Genomic DNA, 21,775 nt, shown 5'->3' with positions numbered 1-21,775 from the left:
GAGGCTCTTCCCCACCGGGAGGGAGAGAGTAGGGGCTGTGATCAATGCCAAACCAGGAAGTGAAGAGGTAAGCCGCCGAGGAGGGTGCCGAGGCGACTGGGATTGGGGGACGGAGTTTGCCGGACTGCAGAATCAGGAGCGCCAAACTCTCCCGCTGCCCTTGGCTCGTCTCAGTGCCCCCTCCTCCCCCTTGCCGATGGCTTCTCCTGGAGAAACTCTATCTGAAGGTAAAATCCGCCCTTTTTCTTTTCTTTTTTGCGCCAGGCGCGTGCCTGCGCGTGGCGGGCGAGTGGCGCTGTGTCTTTGTGGCTGGGCGAAGGAAGCTCCCGGCGCGTGGGGCTGGGCAGGGCTGTGGGAAGGCGGGATTCTGGATTGTCCATAGGTGTTGACGGGCGGGCGGACCCGCTGGGTGGACACTGATCCTCCCCCACCCCGTTGCGGGCCAGTCTTGGTGCCTGCTTCGAGGCAAGAGGCGGAGGCAGCCATAGCCCGAGTCCTTCTCTAGCACTGCGCTCTTCCTGGCAGCTGCCCAGTCCTGCTCGCGCTTCAGAGGGCTGAGAGGCGAGAGCTAGCCTTCCAAGCCATTGGGGACCTGTGTGCTACAGAACAAAACAAAAACACCCCCCGCCCTTACACACACACACCGTTCTGTGCAAGCCGGAGCCTTCCACCCCATAACTCGGGTATGGGAAGAGGATAAAAAAAAAAAACACCTTTTTGTTTCACCTCACCCTTGAGGATCTCAAAGCGCTTAATGAATCATTCACTCAGTCAGTGAGAAAATTAAGCCCTGCAGCATCCCTCTGAAGTACACCAAAGTTGCTGTGGAAAGTAGCCTGATTCAAAAATTGTGAATTCCTCCCTATGGCCTTGGACAAGAACAAATTTCTACCCGTCTTCAGAGTAATTTGGCTACAGAGCCTTTTTAAATTACATGAAAAGAATGTAACTGTGCAGGGATGACTAACATCCAGTTAAAAAAAAACAAACAACAGCAGCAGCAACTCATAATATGAAGCTGCAGGTTTTAGACATGATTCCAGTGACACCTCCTTTTGTAGTCTAATAACTGGATTACTTTAAAAGAATTCCCAGCTTAAGTTTGTTATAACAATCAGGACATTACTTGCACGGCAAAGACAGAATTATGGGAGAATTTATATTTATTTAAATAGAATTCTTATTTTGATATTCTCTGGGGAATATTTTAATAATGGAAATGAAAACAAAACCCTCTGTAAATTAAAGTTAGGAACCCTGTGCAAATGTGTGAAAATATATCTCATTTCATACATGAGGATACCCAAAAACAATTATTAAGGGGTGGAAATCGAAATTGGCTCTCTGAGTTCATGTAGATCCAATTTCTATCAGTATTCAGTTGTTTATTTAAAGCCTCCCTTCCACTAGTGGTGGGGGGACATGGCCACTGCATTGACTGGGAAAGTAACTTCTCATCCACTTCTCACCCATCCAGGGTTTGCTATTATATTTACCCAGCAGAGAAGGTTTGGGAAAGATTAGATAAAAGCTGGAGAAATTCTGAGATGGGCATGAATGCAACACAATGATGTGGGGAAGCAGCACTGAAGCAGGGGCAAACCTATGTGGAAACAGCCATGCAGTCTACTGACATCCTTAATAAAATTACATACTATACAGATATCCATGAACTGCACCATAGGAAACACAGACCAAGTGCTTTAATATATCAAAGTGGCACAGAAATGTATATAAAATGGGTCAGATGAACTCTGCCAAAAGAGACTGTAAAATCACATAGTACATAATTGACCATGGACTGCACCATAAAATAATGGATCCAAACCAGAGCACAGAATACTGCAGAGACCCATACATTTTTTTCATGGACTTCACCAAAATCCACTGTAAAATCACACATCACTTGGAGCATTTCTGCACATTAGTAAAAATAGCATAACACCTGTGGAATGGGAAAGCACGACATAATACCGTGCTCTCCTGGCCTTCCTCACCTTTTTGCTGTCTTCCCTTTGTCTGCCTTCTTTCTGTGCATCTTACTCTCCTTACCTGTTGCTGGAAGACGTGGAAGAGAGCAACACGCTTTATATGTGTTGTGCTTCCATCTGTCAATCAATTCAGGGAACCAATCCCCTTCCTCCATATTATGACGTAGTTTAAAGGTCACCGCAATGCCTACTAATTTTTTAAAAATCATATTTCTCAGTTGCAATGCCTATGCATAGAAACATAGATGCATAGTGCTTTCGAATGCCACTCCTTATGGGATCATGAGTAGGTTTGTGCACGAAGGGCCCGATCCGGCCACTTCAGCTTTGGTGCCCATGGAAATCAGTGGCGCCATAGACTATATGGGAATATCGGCATTCCCACTTTTCCCAGGGCCTGGGGGGTGAGGGTATGAGGTACAGCCTCCAGCCTTTCAGGGTAGCTCTGGGAGGCTTTTCCCTGATTCCCCTCCAAATTTCAAAATGATTGGTCCAAGGGGTCCACGTCTAGGGGTTCTCAAAGAGGGTTCCCCCATCCCTCTATTATATCCAAAGGTGATGGCGGCCTGGACACTACAGTCCCCCCAGACTGTTAGTTCTGGGGGGCTTTAATGTCTATGCTGAGCTACCATCTTCTAGAAATGGATTGGACCTCGTGTCAGCCATGGTGATACTAGGGCTCTCACAATTTGTTGTTGGCTCTACCCATCAGGCAGGCCACATCCTGGATTTCATTTTCAGCACAGGTTTGAACATGGATCTGGTAACAGCAAATGCCGTGCCTGGTCAGACTACTATGCCCCGAAGGCTTAGCTAATTCTACCACTCCCTCCTCAGTTGGGCATCGAGCAGATTTTAGCTCACCTCTGGAGACTTATGGATCCAATTAGATTCCATAATGCTCTGCAGTGGGGGTCATCAACCCCCGGTTCGTAGCCCGGTACCTCTCCCCCTTCCCCTGCAGCAAGAAGCTCATGGCCCGGCTAGCTTCTTGCTGCGCTGGGGGGGGAGGAGACAGGCACAGCTGCCGGCATGCTGGGGGACACAAATGTGCTTGCGCGTTAGCACCCCCTGCTGGCGAAAATGTGCATGTGTGTTAGCTCTGTGCATGCATGTTAGCGCCCCCTGCTGGTGAAAACATGCATGCGTGGTGCCCGGGCCGCTGGCTCTTCCCCACCCCTAGCGGTGGTCCTCAATCGTAAAAAGGTTGGGGACTACTGCTCTGCAGGACCCAGTGCCTCCGTGCACTTCTTTAAATGGTCAGGTCACTGGCTGGCATGGCAGAATGTTGGCCACCAATGTTGGCTCCCCGATGTCCTTCCTGCCCCTGTCTCAAGCAGGTATACTGAGGAGCTTTGCAAGAAGAAACGTGAACTCAATGATTAGAGTGAGTTTGGAGGAAGACTCATGATGAAGCCTCAAGAACATCTTATAGAATGCAGATGAAGGATGGTGAAGTCAGTGAAACACAACTTTTACTCGACTAGCATCATGTGTGCTAACTCACAGCCAGCACAATTTTTAAGGATAGTTCAATCTCTAACTGCCCTAGAAGAAAGACAGCAAAACAATAGCCAATTGGATATGAGTTGTGAGGCCTTTGCGGGTCATTTTGCAGACAGAATCATGACACTCTGCTGCGACCTCCCTCCAACCTTAGATACAGAAAGTGAACTAGAGGCCCCTTTTCTGTCTTTGGAGAGAACAGAGTAACTTCAGATGATTCATGCTGACTGAAGTGGGCAGGGTGCTTACAGCAGTGAGACCAAACACATGCCCACTAGACCCCTGCCCATCATGGCTAATAAAAACACCAAATATAAGAATAAAGGGCCTCCTCCAGTAGATAATGAACCTCTCCCTTGAAATGTGAGAATTCCCAGAGGGGCTAAAAGAAGCAGTGGTTTGTCCGCTACTGAAAAAAATATCTGGACCCACGAGAGCCCAACAACTATCAACTCATTTCACACCTAGCATTCCTGTGAAAAATGGTTGAAAGGGCTGTTGTGGACCAAAAATCAGCATTCCTGGAAGAAGCTTCAGCCCTAGACTCATCCCAGTCAGGTTTGTGACCTGGCCATGGGGTAGAAACAGTGCTAGTCTCCCCGACAGACAACCTCCATCACTATTTGGACTGAGGTGGGTTGGCACTGCTTGTATTATTAGACCTGTTGGCAGCGTTTGACACAGTTGACCATGAGCTTCTAGCTCACCGCCTCACTGATGCTGGAATTCAGAGGACAGCTCTTTAATGGCTGATCTCCTTTTTCCGGGGTCACAAACAGCAGGTAGCATTTGGGGAGAGATCCTCAAGCTGCCACCAACTCACATGCAGAATTCCGCAAGGAGCAGTCCTCTCTCCATTCCTATTTAACATATTCATGTGGAAGTTCAGGCTGGGTTGTCACCAATATGCAGATGACACCCAGCTCTTCCTCTTCCTCTTGATGGATGATGACCCCGATTCTTCTCCAAAAGCATTAGCCAGCTGCCTGGAAGCAGTGATGAGGTGGATCAAGCAGAGTAATCTGAAACTCAGTCCTTCAAAGATGGAGGTCCTGTGGCTGGGCAGAAAGAGTCCAAGCAAGGAAGCGCATCTGCCCAACCTGGACAGTGTGCAGCTATCAGTGGCTCACTCCACCAGGAACCTGGGTGTGATCCTGGATGCTTCCCTCTCCATGAGCCATATGGAAGGGCAGTATAGAAATCAAATAGATAGATAGATAGATAGATAGATAGATAGATAGATAGATAGATAGATAGATAGATAGATAGATAGATAGATAGATAGATAGATAGATAGATAGATAGATAGATAGATAGATAGATAGATAGATAGATAGATAGATAGATAGATAGATAGATAGGGAGGCCCAGGTCAGAAGAGTAGCACAGCTGGCCTTCTACCACCTTCACCAAGCCAAACTACTAGTGCCCTACTTGGCCCTGGAACACCTAGACCCATTGATCCATGCGATGGTCACCTCCAAGCTAGACTTATACAACTCACTCTATACAGGCCTACCCTTAACTTTGCAACTGGTCCAGAATGTGGTGGCCAAAGTCTTCACAGCAACATCATGGAGGTCCTACATCCAGCCCATCCCTCCAACAACTGCACTGGTTATCAGTTGAATTCTAGATCAGGTTTAAGATCTTGGTAATTACCTTCAAGGCCATATGTGGTCTGCCCCCACTGTACTTGAAAGACTGCCTCTCTGCCTATGCCCCTCAAAGAGCTCTGTGCTCTGCCACCTCCAACTGGCTAGTGATCCCTGTCCCCAAGGAAGTCTGCTTGACCTCAAACAGGACCAGAGCCTTCTCTGTTCTGCCCCCCACCTGGTAGAACAAGCTCCCAGAGGAGATCAGAGCCCCAACAGAACTAAAACAGTTCTGTAGGGCCTGCAAAATGGAGCTCCTCCACAAGGCATTTGGTTGAGGTCAACCAAAACTTAATAACATCTATTGGGCTCCGATCTTCCCTCCCTTGAACTCATGTGATAGATCGGACCAACCATGAGCCTGTTAGATTGTTCACTATTTTAATGTTATTTTCTCTGTTTATTGTTGCTATTACTGTTACTTTTCATTCATTATAATCAGTGAGTTTGATGTATTGTTCTGTTACGTTCTATGTGGACCGCCCTGAGACTTAGGGGAGTGTAGTATATAAATGTAATAAATAAATAAGTGCACAGTTACAGTTTATGGAAGTTATAAGCATCCCTGTGAAGAGCTATGGCAAATGTATTTTTTGTGCCCTGGCAGCATCCAATTTAAATCCTTCATTTGTCTTGAGCAGATCTTGCAGCAAAAGAACCAGTGGAAGATACAGACCCCAGCACTTTGGAAGAGGTAGGTAAATTTTTTAATTATTGCAATGTATTCAATGGCTGGTTGTAATTGGTTAAAATTAGGTAGGTGACCATCTGGCAATTATCTTGATGGTATTCAAGTCAAGTTTATTCATACGGTCACAGATGAGAATGCAGATAAAACTTTAAAACTTTTTGACAATATAAAAATGTAAAATTTTCAATGAAATTAGCTAAAAGAATGTGGTGATAGTGGTTTTAAGTGTTTATCATTCTGGTGGGCTTGAATCGTATGGGCATATAATTTCACTAACTGGAAGTAAACTTGAGGCTTTCTTCCTTGAGTAATTCTTTGGACCCATCTCCTTCTGTTTGGTATGGCTTCTTGTCCATAAATGGCTGGATAAGCTTATTGAGGGCTGTGGAAGCGAAGGGCAGTGGAAGATGTGTCCCATTGTTTCCAGCCCCCTGAATGGGCAGCTGCACAATCTCTCTGAGGCTGGAGTTCTTTTATATTTGCCCTTCAGAAATGCTGTGAGCATGGCAAAGCACCTTGCTAGTGTTCTATGTTTATTGATGTCAATTGATGAGAGATAGGCAGCTGGTTTTAATGTTTATCTTGTAGCTGGCAATGAGAGAAAAGCTGGAGCATTTGCCATGTCTATTTGCCTTTCAGTATCTTCTGTTTTTTGCTTGAGGACTTGCTTAGCCTGATCATCACCCAGTGATGATATTCACTAAAGTGACTAAATCAGCATGCAATGAATTAATTCAATAAAGGAAGCAATGGCCTTCTGTAGTGAGAGGTTGGAGTGTAAGAATCTGAGGATGCTTGAAACCCATTCCCATAACGATAGACTACAATGGTGGTGTTATGTGTGAGGCATGCTAATATCTCTATCAATAAGATTTTGTGGGGAAGGTAGGTGGTTATATATATATTTCAGAAACTTAGGTTTTATTACTGCACTTCAAATATTTAATCAAGATGCATGTAGAATTCTTGTAGAAAGATCTAACAGCCCATTAATTTCACATCAAATCTCTGTGCTGTATTGTATTCAGTGATTTATATATAATATATATGAGTAATTCATTGCTGCAAATGATGTAGACATCCATCTCCCCTTTTTTGAGAGCCAATTTGGTTTAGTGGTTAAGAGCAGCGACTTCCAATCTGGAGAACTGGGTTTGATTTCCCACTCCCCAGTTCATTTGAAGTTTCAGGCTGGGTTGTCACCAGTACACCAGTTCTCTGATGATACCCAGCTATTTACATTAATGGACAGCCATCCATCAACCCCTCCAGACCATCTGGCCAAATGTCCGAAGGACATAGCCAGCTGGCTTAAGCAGAGTCGGAGGAAGTTGAACCCAGCAGAGATAGAGGCTCACTGACTGGGTCAGCACTTGGAGAGACAGGTGATACTTCTCCCAGCCCTTGATGGAGCCCGATTAATGCTGGTGTCTACTGTCAAGAGCTTGGGTGTGAGACTGGATAACTTCCTTTCCATGGAGGCCCAAATCATGAATATCGCTCACCTGGTATTTTTTTCATCTACACCAAGCAAAAGAGCTGACTCCCTATCTATCAGCCTCAGATCTAGCCATGGTGATCCATGCAATGATCACCCCTACATTAGATTTCTGCAACTTGCTCTATGCAGGGCTTCCCCTGAGACTGCTCTGGAAACTCTAACTGGTCCAAAATACGGCAGCACGGGTCCTTACAGGGAACCAATGGAGGGCATACATGACACCAGTATTTGCCAGCCGTATTGACTCCAGATTGGAGACCGGATCAAACTTAAGGTGTTGATATTTTTCATAGCCCTAAATGGTCTGGGAATAGGTGTATCTACGTAACCATCTATTTCTTTATATTCTCCAGAGTGTTAAATTCAACGAATTAAAATCTGTTTAGGACCCCCGGCCCAAAGGATCAACCAGGGCCGGGATCTTTTTGGCCTTGGCCCCAGCCTGGCTGAATGCTCTGCCAAAAGGCACCAAGGCTCTTAATCAGTTCTGCAGGGCCTGTAAGACACAAGGCATATGGTGGAGGCCGGGAAAGATCAACAAGAAATGCTGTCCTTGCTGCTGGGAACTGAGAAAGACCACTCTGGAAACTCCGAAACAACACACACACCCCTCAATTTGACTGCAAATTTGTTTGGGGAAAATGGAAATGTTTTAAAATTTTTATGTTTTTCCTGTTTGTATATTATTGTTCTGTTACCTGCCCTGACCTCTGTAGGAAGAGCAGGATATAAAAATAAAGTTTATTTATGTTTTTGGACAGGCAGAAAAATATCCTGTTCAAGATACAAGGTCACCAAAAGGTAAGTGCAGAAAATGACAATGGCTATCATATTTGTCCATTTGCATGCTTGAAATATGTAGTACAGATAGGAGAATAATTTTAATGGTGGTATATGTTGTATTTCTCTGCATTCTACTATGGAAAAGTTCTGTTTTGACAAGCTAATTGGCCAAGGTCCAAATGGTTGCATGCAAAACACTGTGCAGATATCAGGTTCCTCTTCTTGTCTGCAGCCCTTTGCACGTCTCAAGAAGCACCACAAAATGAATATTGAATATATAGTCATGATGGAACTAATGATGTATTTGCAAAATAGATTAGTTACAAATATTGAAACCTAAAATGTTGAATATAATTGTACTCCAACAGAAGTAAAAACTATTGTATTTTATACACAATACCTTATATATTATAATAATGTATGACAGAAAAGATTTCCCCTTAAACCCCCTTCAATAAATGCATTTACCAAAAAAAGAAGCACTGCAAATTGATGAAACTGAAGTGAAAGTCATCATTTCCTTCATGTGTATGCAGAAATTATTTCTACTTGTGCTTGGGCTGGTCTGGAGAGAAAGTTGGGATCTAAAACAAGCCAGGTCTTGCTATTTCCTGGTCTAACACTAACCCCTATTCCACACTGACTTCTTGTTCATTATGCACATCCACAGGCCTTCATTTACGATTTCAGTTGAGATTTTGTCCCCAGAATAGTCTCATTTTCATTGTCAAATATCTGGAACTCTGTGCAGTCATTAATGTTTGCCCTGTCGTGAGTGTTATGTATGAAAAACTGTCTAACTTCATACCACCACTCTTCTTGCCTGACACACAGCTTGAATGGGCATGACCATTTAGCTAAATTTTAGACCACAATGTCTTTTTCCAAGAACACAGAATATGATAGAATTTTTGTCTTTTAGATGAGGAATACCAAACCGAAAAAGTGACATTGGAAATAGCATCCATTAACATTAGAAGCCTAACATCCAATTCAGGCCTGATACAACAGGTAAAGAAAACAATGTAAATGTGTAATTTTAGAAGAGCTTTGATACATCAAACTTAAGATATCACATACATTTTTAGTACGCTTTCTCTTAGTCTAATTTGAGAATTACCACTAAGGTTGCTAACTGGACAGAGAGAAAAAGTTATTTCCCTTTAACAGAATTTTAATGAGTGGAAATCAACAGCTGAAGCTTTTCGTGACATGTAGTTAAAAAGCGTCAATTAAGGACTGCTTACAAAGCAAGCTGATATTAATGGAACAGCTAGAGTGACCAGTTTAAAAGTTGTCAACCTTATGTGGATAGGTATTGAGTGATTTTTCTGTGGGCAAGGTTGGCTGATGGATATAAAAAGGAGAAAATATTGCCGTAAAAACTGTCTTGGGCCAGGGAGGTGTTCTAGCTCTGGTTGCTGTCTTTGCAATTTCTGTCAGGGGAGGAAGATGCTAATGGAGAACCAGATTACTACTACGCTAACAGGGTAATCCTAAAAACAAATTTAGAGTCCAGTGGCACCTTCAAGATCAACAAAGTTTTAAGTTGGTCTTAAAGGTACCACTGGATTCTAAATTTGTTCTGCTGCTTCTGACCAACACGGCTACCCACTTGAATCTAGGGTAATCCTAAAAACACTTTCCTTGGAGTAAGTTCCATTGAATAGACCTGAATAATAATAATAATAAGAAGAAGAGTTGGTTCTTATATGCCGCTTTTCCCTACCCGAAGGAGGCTCAAAGTGGCTTACAGTCGCCTTCCCATTCCTCTCCCCACAACAGACACCCTGTGGGATGGGTGAGCCTGAGAGAGCGCTGATATCACTGCTCAGTCAGAACAGTTTTATCAGTGCTGTGGTGAGCCCAAGGTCACCCAGATCGTTGCATGTGGGGGAGTGCAGAATCGAACCTGGAATGCCAAATTAGAAGTCCGCACTCCCGACCACTACACCAAACTGGAGGTAAGATTCTGAGCAGCCCTGCTAAGCCATGCTAAGGATGACTCTCCCAGGCTCAAAATTGTCATATCAGGAGGTAGGATTTTAAAGGAAGGAAATCGCTTGGTCAAGGCAAAACTGGAATTCTGCTTCCTTCCCCAATAGTGAAATATATTTCCTCATTCAAATGCTTCACTGTATTTAGAAGCCATATTTTGCCTTAGGGTATACTGGTTTTTCTTGTCTTGCATCATATGCAAGACAAATTTGTAGTTTTGTCTGATCTTGCCATTCCTTTCCTCTCCCCACAACAGGCACCCTGTAATATAGGTGGGGCTGAGAGAGCCTTAATGTTATTGCTGTATGAGAGCAGCACTATCAGAGCTGTGACAAGCCCAAGGTCACCCAGATGGCTGCATGTGGAGGAGTGGGGAATCAAACCTGGCTTGCCAGATTAGTGGCTGCTCCTAACCACTATGACAAGCTGGCACTAAGAATCTTGTTAAATGACTAGTTAAAATTACTTCTAAAGTACACACATTTGTTAGTGTACTACAGAATGGGCATCTGTAAAACTGATGTTTGAAAAGTATTTGTATGTCATACACAGCAAATCTTTATCTTTATTAAACTACTAGAAATAAAGCCCATTTTATTTTTTAATAAAATGGGCGCTAGGAGCCGGTCTTATCTCGGCCCCGGGAGCAGCCTCACCGCAGCGAGGCCGCTCCTGGGGGCGAAAGAAGGCCGGCTACCGCCCCCCCCCTCCCCGAAGCCCAAAACGGCGTTCTCTCGCCCCCCCACCCTCCCCGAAGACGAAAGAAGGCGGCGCGGCCCCCTCCCCACTGGCGGCTCTCTGGAGCTCCAGCGGCCGGGAGAAGGCAGCGCAGCCCCCCAGAGGACTCACCGCATCGCCTGGCAGTCCAGTCTATGCGGTGATTCCCTGGCCGGGTAAAGCAACGGCTTTTAGGCTTCGCGCGGCTCCCCATTGGCTGCTTGGGCCGGGATGGACACTCGGAGGGCCCCTCCAAGTTTTTATCCCGGACAGAGCCCGCCCTAACTCCTCCCAGACAGCCCTTACTCTTTTATTCAGTCCGATGCCGCGTCACGCCACGGGGCTGTTTAAACATATTTTTTCATGCTTGGGTAGCCAACATGCTGTGCAGTTGCCACAAGTGTCATGTGCAGCAGGTATTTGTTACATACCTTGACAGAAGCCAGGCTATTCTTGCCTATCTCCCCAGCACTGCATGGCTGCCTGCTTCTTGGCTTCTGTTTCCTAGAAGCAAAACTACCTTGAGACATAGTGCATGTGCATGTGTTCACTGCATATTTGCATGAGTATACAGAGGCACTTACTTTGGACTCCACTAGTGGCGTGCTTGTGAGAAAAGGTGGCTGCCATCAATTTAAAGAGAATGATTTTCAGTATTAATCAGCATTTAGTACAAGACTATGAAGCCAAACAAGGTTTTTTTACAATTTGTTCTGAATCCCTATCCAGCAAATAGGATACAGGTTCAGGTTTATTCTTCCCATTTATTGGTCTCACTGATATAATTTGAAGACCATTCAAGCAGGTTCATATGGAGCATGAACAAAGATACATTTTGGAAACCATGTTTGTTAAACAGATTGCACCAGCAAACATGTTACTTGGGAAAACTAGGGGAAATTGTATTTAGATGATGCACAGGCAACTCCTCATCTAAAATGGGATCTTTTCCTGAGGCTTCATTCTTGTGGCACAGGATAGAACTTTGATGCTATGCCAGAAAGGAGGAAGATGTTTATCTAGTGGGATAACCTTGAGTTCATGGCTCCTGAGGAAGAATTTGTTTGTTGGCCAGGTTTGTAGCTTTTCACAGGCATCTTGATAGCTACTTATAGAAAACTAAAATCCTTGGACTGATCCAACAGAGCAGTTTTTAGGGAAGAATGGCTATTCCTATAAAGCATTTTTCTTTGCTATAAAGCATTTTTCTTTGCACACATATGATCCCACATTCAATTAATCATATCTTCAAGTGGCAAGTATTCAAAAGAACCTGGGTAGCTATTGTTAGTGATCTGAGTCAGCATAAGGTAGTTTCGAATTGTAGCTGCATAGTTTCTGAGTTCTGTGCAGAATTAGCAACAACATAATGCCTTTATTAGGATCAACTGTAATGTAATAATACTATACTATTAAAATATAAATGGCTCTTAACGATACTACATTAGTACAGCTTTTACAGCTGGAAAGTGTGGAAAAGAAGAGACTGTTAAAATAAATAGAAGTAAACTTTCTGTTTAAAATTTATTTATTGTTGTTAGTTGTGAAGTCGTGTCTGATCCATCGCGACCCCATGGACAATGATCCTCCAGGCCTTCCTGTCCTCTACCATTCCCCAGAGTCCATTTAAGTTCGCACTGACTGCTTCAGTGACTCCATCCAGCCACATCATTCTCTGTCGTCCCCTTCTTCTTTTGCCCTCGATCGCTCCCAGCATTATTACTGAGGCTTTAATTAAACACCAGAAATAAGAATGGTTTTTGGCCCAAATTAGACATTTTCAGCATTTCATATCTGAGTTCCCCTGATCCAATATATATTCCCCACAGCTAGATGGCATCTGTGAAATAACAGATCAGAATCACAACATGGGGGGAGTCAGGGCTTCATCCTTCCCCTTTGCCATTTTCTGGATCTCAAATAGTCCCACCCAAGGGGGGGGGTGTATGTACAGTATTTAGTGCATGTGCAGCTTCCCAAATAGAACACAAATAACACCCCCAGGGTATTATTCTTTGGCTGGGAGAAGGTGAAGCCTCTCCTCCTTCCTGTGTCATGGTCCCAAATTGGGCCTCATCAGCAGTTTGGCAATTAGTTCCCCACAGCTGCCATGACTGTGGAAAATTTGAGCTGGGTCAGAGACACCCAGATCTGACTCATTAAATTTTTTCATTTAATTTGGCCCTTAGTTGCCATTATGAAATCACTGAGAATTAGGATTGCCTGTATAGTCCTGGCACTGATTGGCATATTGAGAGGTGGGGACCTGCCTGATCAATATCATGCCAAGGCTATGACATCACTTCTGTTCTGTCGTGAATCAAAATTGATGTCATTGCATTGCTGTGATGTTTTAGGACTCACCTCAAAGTCTAGATGAATTCTACGCATTTTACCACGTTACTGTTTCTGGGACATAACAGAAGTGACATTGTGTCTTTGGTGTGATGCCAATTAGTCCCAACCCCTCTACAATTTTCTATTGCCTTGCTAAGTAGTGGTGGGGAATTGGGGGGGGGGGGAGATTTCCAGGGCAGGAGGTCTCTCACAGGAGACCTGGCTTGCCCTACTGTCTACTGGTGAATACTGGATCTAAATTGAAATTAAGGTGGATGAATTTCTCCTCATTTCTTCTTCTAGAACTCTTGTCCTCAGAATACAGACTAGACACTGCACCTTGCTACATAAATTTTTGTAGTTTATTTGGAACAGATTTGCTAGTGTATTAAGAGTAGGTAAGTAAAAGTGTCTGGTTACAATGTATTATATAACTGCATAGTTTACCTGTGTTTGCACATACCATTTATGATCTCCTCCAGAGTGTTCTGTAGCACTTTGAGATGAATGACATTATAAAAAAGCCAACTGTAATTGACTGCAACAGTGTACAGGGAAAATCCCTTGTACTTTTACATTTGAAGCTATAATAAAAGGTGTTTCCATGGAGCTTATAGCTTCTTGACAACAGCAAAGGCAGCAACTGATTGGTACCCTCCCCCCCACAAAAAAACAAAAACAAAAAACACCCTCCTGGTCTCACCACATTTAGCTCTTCTGAGCCTCAGGGGAGCCAGTTTGGTGTAGTGGTTAGGAGTGCAGACTTCTAATCTGGCAAGCTGGGTTTGATTCTGCACTCCCCCACATGCAACCCGCTGGGTGACCTTGGGCTCACCACAGCACTGATAAAGCTGTTCTGACCGGGCAGTGATATCAGGGTTCTCCCAGCCCCTCACCCACCTCACAGGGTGTCTGTTGTGGGGAGAGGAAAGAGAAGGTGACGTAAGCCAATTTGAGACTCCTTCGGGTAGGGAAAAGCGGCATATAAGAACCAACTCTTCTTCCTCCTCCTCTTCCTCCAGCAGCAGCAGCAGCAGCAGCAGCAGCTTTGGGAGTTGATATTAATTCAGGTTATTTTTTTAACATTATTTTAATGCAGTATTACTTTTGTTTACAGGCTGAAGATGATGATAGCCAAGGTAGTACTGGTGAATCACTTACAGGTAATTAGTGATACTATGATCCTTACAAAATAACTGATTCTGGCTGCAATGTCCATTTTCTCTTAAGCTGTGTACCCCATCCACTTGCATTGATGATTCATTTGCAATTTCAGTTTATCAGGATTTTAGGTGCTTTAGCACCTGCACATTTGGCAGCATTCATTATCACATAGAGAGTCGATGGGTGTTTGGAATGGGAACACTCTCAAATCTTACTCAATTACTGGGGAATTTTATAGAAATTTTCATTTTTACCAGCCTTTCACTAGAGGCAAAGAGAGTTACACATCCCATGAACCTAAGCAGGAAGAAGCACTGGGAAAGTATGGAATGAATAATTTGCAACAAAGATCAGCCTTACCCAGAGCTTGTTCTCTCTTTTAAGATGGGATAGGAAAAGTAATTTGCAGCAAAGATCAGCCTTACACAGAGACTGTCCTCTGTTTAAAGAATAAACCCCAAAGCAGCTCTTTTGTAGAGGTAACATTTGTGGTTTGAGACATGGAACTACTGCAGAAGCGGAAAGTCACATGGAAGAAAACAAGTCCTGCTGTTTATGTTCAAGAACACACATTTTATGAGAGTGTCATCAAAGATTCATGAAATATTTTTGAGTGGCAGTGATGCCTGCAAAAAATGCAAGCAGTTTCAGGTAAAGTATGGGCCTTTGGTCATTATTACAGGAAATACATTGCCTTAGTACTATGTATCACATCCTGCTTTATTGTCCAGCTGGTCATTAGAACTGTCAGAGTGTTATATTGAACTGCAAAGTATAGCTACATTGGGTAATTCCTGAGATGGATTCTATGAACCATCATGGTTGAGTAGTTAATAATATTAGACTGGGATATGGAGAATTCCGGTTTGAATCCACACATTACCATGGAAGTTTACTAGGTGACTTTGGGTGAGCCATACATTCATAGACTAATCTACTTTAGATGGTTGTTGTGAGGATAGAATGGAGAAGGGGGAAAATGTTGTAAGCCACTTTGGGTTCCTATTGGGAAGAAAAGTTGGGTATAAATGAAGGACATAAATGAACAAATAGATACATGCTGAAAATAAGCATGGCATTGCTTGTCCACATTCCTTGTTTGGGGATGAATCCATGAACAGGAATTTATGATTCTGTACCTGAAATTTTCCTGGAAGCATTACATGGATTCTATTCCTGGAATTTTCCTGGAAGCATTACATGGATAACTTGGACATTATTTCATCACAAACATTTAGTTTCAAGAGCTGCTCAAAAAAGTATCCTGTGATCACTGAAGTGTGGGATCAGGCTTTGCTTATTTCTGTGGGCTATATCTCAGCAACAGAGCACAAGTTTTGCATGCATGATATCCCAAATTCCATACCTGACATCCCCAATTAAAATAATGTCAGGTAAGAGAATTGGGAAAGGCTGTTTCTAGAGAACTTGGTGATCCCCTGTTAGCTATAGCAGACAATACTGGTCTAGATGAATTAATGATCTGGCTCAACAGAAGGTCCTGGGGTCTTTCTGTATAAAGCATGAGAAAAAGTTCTGTATCAGAAAAAGTCAGAATAGCTCTCTAACACTGCGAACACTCAGCTTTATGTGACAGGAAACAAAACAATAACTCCTCAATATAACTGTAATTCTAGTGCTGAAGAAATCATACACAGAAAATGGCACCTGCTCCATATGTACATCTCACCAACCAATCATCAGTGATTTGCTCAATGATGAGGACTTGTTGTATATGATGAGGATAAAGTTGGATCCATCCCACCCCACGGTGAAAAACTGGAGAAACTTTGCAAACAAATGGGGAATGACCTATGATGAATTGTGCTTCCTGGAACAGAAGCAACAAAGTCCCACCTTGGAATTTTTGCTACGGAACAGTGACAGGACTGTGGAGCAGCTAATTGATCTATGTAAATTATACCGAAGAGCTGATGTTGAAAAAATGCTACTGAAGTGGGTGGAGACAGAATGGCCAAAAAGAAGCAATGGAACCTATCATAATAACTTATAAACCAAAGGGGAAATGTCTAATCCATAATATTTTTGTGGTGAAAAAATGAGAGAGTGGAAAGGCTTGGTTTACTGGTGTATATTTCCTTTATTGGGGAAATGAGCCTCAAGCATAAAATGTTTAAAATATCTTTGTGTGCTTAGTCTTTGTAATGAAAATGACAGCCTTGAAATGTGAACCAACCTTCAATATAATGTTTGATGCTCATTTTTTTTTCAATGCAGCCAGAGGAAAATGAAAATCACAGAATGCTGTTTGGGCTTTTATTTAAACCTTAAGTTGTTATGTAAATCTTCATACTGTTAATGCCTGTACTGCTTGTACTCAGAGGTGAATTAAAGTGAGGAGGGGCACCAGAGTTAGGGCTTCTTGTTAAAGGGCTGTCCAATTATTTGCAATCGGTTGGTTCATGTCAATCATTAAGTAAAAGCTATTCTGCTCCTTCCTAGGCTGCCACCGCATGTTAGAGAGAAAAGAAAGCAGGCCAGAACAGCATTCTGGATATCCCTGAGTGGTTTCATTTGTAGATACAGATACTGTGTGAAATGAGTCATGTACTTCTGAATTATCAGTGTAGTAGTACCTCAAAGCTCTTTTCCTTTCTTCAATAGCAGCACAGCTTCAGTTTCATTACCTTATTCCTGGACTGTTAGTTTCACTCTGCTTTTGAAGCTTCTGATCAATAAATACCTTCCCTTGAAGGCTGCCTGTTCTTTTGCTATTGTCTAATTACCAGATATTATGCAGACCTTTCACGTTCTGACATGCTTAATAAAAATTAAATCTGATACTTTTTAGGAATGTTTGGATTCATTTAATGCTTGAATATTCTACCTGGAGAAATCAGTTCAAAGAACATAACATAAATTAGGTTTTGTTAATTTGTGCAGCATAAAGAAGTGCCTTGCAAGTGCAAAATCCTGCATTGTGAACGAAAAATCATATTTAGCCATCAAAGAATTTTTTAAGACCCATCTTTGTTTCAGAATATCCCAGTTTGCCAGTCTCTCTCCCATTAAGATCTTTTGGCTACTTTGAATTAAAGTGGTTTGATCTAGTGTGGGTGATTAAAATTAAATATATTATAAAAATAAAAAATAAGAATGATTTTAAGAATGATTACCCTAATTGAAATTGCACATTCCCTGTGGCAATTAGAAGATACGTTGAAACATGCTTTCTGAGACATTTTGCATTAGAGCAAGCTGTTACAGAGCACTTGTCTTAACAGCATTATAATCATAGTAATGAGAACCATCTTAAATAATCTTTAGTGGTACTGCTGAAATCTGTTTGTGAAATTAACTTTTAACACAGTATAAAATGTGCATTGGTTTATGTAGCAAGGCACAGTAATGTGCCTATAGTGTGCAAAACTCAATGGTGGTCAGAGTGGCAATGAAAAAAATCACATGCTGTTGTTTGATTTACCTTATAGAATAACATAAATTCAAATGGCAACATACAGTATGTTGGGATATACAGCTACCTGCATCATGAATCACAGGATACTGTGATGTGTGTCATAACCCCATGAATATGAGCACAGAGCTAAGTTCAAGGTCAGTGTTTCAAAGAATAAAGGCCCCCTCCCCCCCAAGGCTCCAGTGTTGTTTATTAATTCAATTCAATAGGGCTTAATGAGGTGATCATGCTTATTACTGAAGCATACTGTTCAAACTTTACTGAAAACCACGTTGTTTTTAGCTTGTGTATTCACTAGATGATTTCTCTTTGTGTCAATGAATGTAGTCTCTAATTTGAAAGACAGGACAACCAGTCTAAGTATGCTCACCTATCAGTAGTTCAGAGAGAATGATGAACAGCAAAAAACTTCAAATGATGGGATTCTAGCTATGCTATGAAACTATTGAGCAGAAAACTTCCAATAAAAAACATCAACAATATTACATTTTTTACAATTAGACCAGTTCCTCAGTGGAGTAGGCGTCTCCAGGAACTGATAGGCTGTTCTTTTGGTAATTTTAAAGCAGAGACTAGATGGCCATCTGACAGAGATTAGATGGCCATTCTGTGACCACTATTAATTTTGAGAAATCATGAGAAGAAGGCTAGGAAGGGATGAACCAGTGCTTGGCTCAAGTGGCCTCTTTCTTAGATGCCCAAGGTAATGCTGATTGTCACTTTGTGGTGAGGAACAATTTTTCTTTCAGGCCACATTGGCCAGTGATCCTGTAGGGTTTTTTTTTTTTTTTTTTTGGGCCACCCTTTGGGCATAAAGCAAGGATCACTGGGGAAATGTGAGAGGTAGTTGAGAATTTCCTGCATTGTGCAGGGGGATGGATTAAATTAACCCCAAGGGTCCCTTTTAGCTCTATGTTTCTATCCAATAGGAAATTCAAAGAGAGACTCTAGTATAACATTACCAATATTATTGTTATCTGAAATGCTACTGGACTTCATTCTAACTATGCTTACCTTGTATACTTTGTAATTTTGCACAGACATGGCACAGATGACAACTTTTACATTTCATAGTTGTTTTACCACACCTGTGTGCTTCTAGCTGGACACTGATAATGTGGGCTCTAGCACATGAACAATTATGCCACAATAAATTCTTTAGAGGTTAGGTTTCCAAAGACAATTTTGTGTTTATTATTCACAATAAATGTCTACAATAAAGCAAAACTATTGATGCAATGTAGAATTACAATATATTCCTCAAACATTTGGAAATATGGACCAGCTCATGCATTACATATTAATTTTCAGATGCAGACATTTAGTGCATAGAGTGAGTAATGGTTCCCTGTTGGCCTTCTGTAGTTCTTTTATAATGTGAATGTGCTTCCTTTAGACTTTCTGGCTCTTGAGTCTAGCTCCCCTCCTGCCTTTCTTCCTTCAACATCAGGCAAGCCTGATCCCATCAAATCTTGGAAGCTAAGCAAGGCCGACCGTAGCTAGTATTTGGATGGGAGACCTCCAAGAATTTGGGTGGTAGTTCCTTGCAAGGAACAACTAGGGGTCATAATGCAGAAGCAGGAAATTCTCTGAACCTCCCTTGTCTGGCTGCCAAACAATCCTTTGATCTCCTGGCTATACTACATGTTCCATACGCTATAAAAATTAATAACTTCAGCATCCTTTCCAACTTGTGACCTACAGTGCTTGGAGAGAAACATCAAGTTCAGGTGTTCCAGAACTATCAGTGTTACATTCTGCTGTTCTGCGTGCAAGGAGAAAGCACTGCCCATAGTCATCCCCCTTTCTAGGCTTCCTGTTATGCTTGTGAGTTCAGCAGTCCCAACACAACACTCTTGGCATTTTCCACTGTTTATTAACACCAACACCAACCAGATAACGAACAAGGAAATACACCAACCCAACATACTTATCTACACTTAAGGCTTCCCACCAAACAACCTTATTGGCTCTTAACAAGCCTTGCAGTTGGACTATAACTGATGCATCTCATTAATGCAACTGATGCAGACAAGTAGAAGTGGTTATTGTTTGGTCAAAATATAATCCCTTAGTAGAATGACCACAAGCAGAGTTCAATGTCTACACAGAACACCGCTCCTCTCTTGAGGATGAACATACCTAATCACAAATGAAGTCCCTTAAGTGTTCTAGCGGAGTCTGTATGTGCCCAGAATGCCTCAATTCAGGAAGTGGTGGGGAACTCAGAGCTGGAATATCTGATGCTGGAGGGAGTGAAGGAGAGGCTGGGGGCTCCAGAGACGTTTGCGCTGTGCCATCAGGTGATTCTGTATATTCAGAGTCCTGTGGTGGTGTGCTGTCAGTTGGCTCCAAATGATAATCCACAGGTGGCTCAAAAGGGTTGTAGGACAGTGTCGCTTTTATTGGTAGGAAGTCACTATCACATTTTGTCTATGTGGCATCAAAATGTTCTCCCATCCAGGAGTTGGACCACGTATGAGACAGGTCCTGTATCCTTAAGAATGATGGCTGGTATCCAGGGTGAGTCACTGGAGTAATTGCGCATGTAAACAGTATCCCCAGTAGTGAAGGACTGTGGCGCTGTTCTTGTCTCCCAGCCAGGAGGACATGAAGAAGTCAGGTCAGGGTTGATGTGGTCCAGCATTGTAGTGAGCTGTTGATTCATGAGGAGCTCTGTGGTGCTGTGACCAATGGTGGATATAGGGTAAGGATCTTGATGAGCTGCTGGTGCCAGTCCCCATGGATGAGCCACTTCAGTGAGTCCTTTGTAGTTCTCACCATTCTCTCGGCTTGCCTGTTGGTGATGGAATGGTGCCAAAGTGACATGCCAAATAAAGTGGACTGACGGGGACACCTGGAATTCGTCAGACATGAACTGTGCCCCATGGACTGTAATGAGAGTGTCCAGCAGCCTGTGAATTGCAAAAATCTTCCACAGTGCTCAGATCACAGTTCTGGAAATCATGAAAGAGACAGGAACCACGTCCAGTTATTTAAAAAAGGAGTCCACCACAATAAGGAATGGTCCTGCAAAATCCAAATGGAGATGGGACCACAGAATTCCAGTAGTCTCCCAGTTGGCGTGCAACACTGGTTCGAAGGTACCTTGTACAATCAGATGGTTGAGTTTAACACTGAGCTTTGATTTGAGTGCAAATGGCACTCTTCAAGCCTTCAGACATACTGGAGTTACTGCAGGATCGAGTGAGAACAAAATGATTGGGTTGGTGTAGCAAATAAGTGGCATGTCAAACATAGAAGCGAATTTGTTGCAGACAGTGTCTAGGGGTGACAAATAGATGTGGTTAACCCCAGATACAATGATGCCAAGAAGTGCAAACCAACTGAGGCCTAGTAGATTGGTGCAGTCACCTTCCATGATGACTAGCTGCAGGTATTTGGAGAATTCATTGAACTCCACATGGATAGCGTTGATGCTGACTGCAGGAAATCTGTTCCCATGGAAGTCTCTGAAGTGCAAGCCAAAGGGTTTCAGCTGTGGAGCCTGGAAATGACAGAGTTGTCAGAGGACAGAGTTGTGAGAGTGATGAAAAGGGCAGACCCTCAATTGACTTCCATCATGTAGGGTGAACTTACCATTTGTATGGTGACACAGATCTTCTTTCTGTTTGGACATGTTGACTGACCCTGGACAATGGGTGAGTAGATGGCATTCATTTCAGTGTGGTGCACATCACAGAAATTCCTAAGCCTTGTTATCACGGTTGGAGTTCTTGGATTTTTAAAAAATTGAACGACATGCTTGAGAGTGAGGTTTGGATGGCAACAAGCAGAGATGCTTGATCTCCTCATGTCTCTACTTCTTCGTTTCCTGTAGTGGACTGGTGTTGCTTGGGGTTTGGCCTGGAAGGGTGCAGGGCTTCTCTCTTGACATATTTTTTGTGTGTTGTGATTAGTCACCTCAGCAACTTGCTCTAATGCCTTCTAGAAGGTATACTGTATTTGCAGGCGTATAAGACGACTGGGCAT

The 21,775-nt window shown here is 42.8% G+C and overlaps 1 protein-coding gene across 1 annotated transcript; it reads left to right on the top strand.

Annotated features, from left to right (window-relative positions):
* The first annotated feature begins 75 nt into the window (after positions 1 to 75).
* Positions 76 to 17,145, top strand: EDARADD (EDAR associated via death domain). The gene is made up of 6 exons (XM_077345456.1): positions 76 to 227; positions 5,794 to 5,846; positions 8,106 to 8,145; positions 9,050 to 9,138; positions 14,297 to 14,342; positions 15,981 to 17,145. Exons 1-6 carry the CDS (start codon positions 197 to 199, stop codon positions 16,355 to 16,357), a joined length of 636 nt encoding a protein of 211 aa, XP_077201571.1. The 5' UTR covers positions 76 to 196; the 3' UTR covers positions 16,358 to 17,145.
* The last annotated feature ends 4,630 nt before the right edge of the window (positions 17,146 to 21,775 follow it).

The sequence above is a fragment of the Paroedura picta genome, chromosome 1, assembly GCF_049243985.1.
Source record: "Paroedura picta isolate Pp20150507F chromosome 1, Ppicta_v3.0, whole genome shotgun sequence".
Lineage (NCBI taxonomy): Eukaryota > Metazoa > Chordata > Lepidosauria > Squamata > Gekkonidae > Paroedura > Paroedura picta.
Note: the sequence above shows the minus strand (reverse complement) of the source record. Positions and strands in the feature narration are given on the sequence as shown.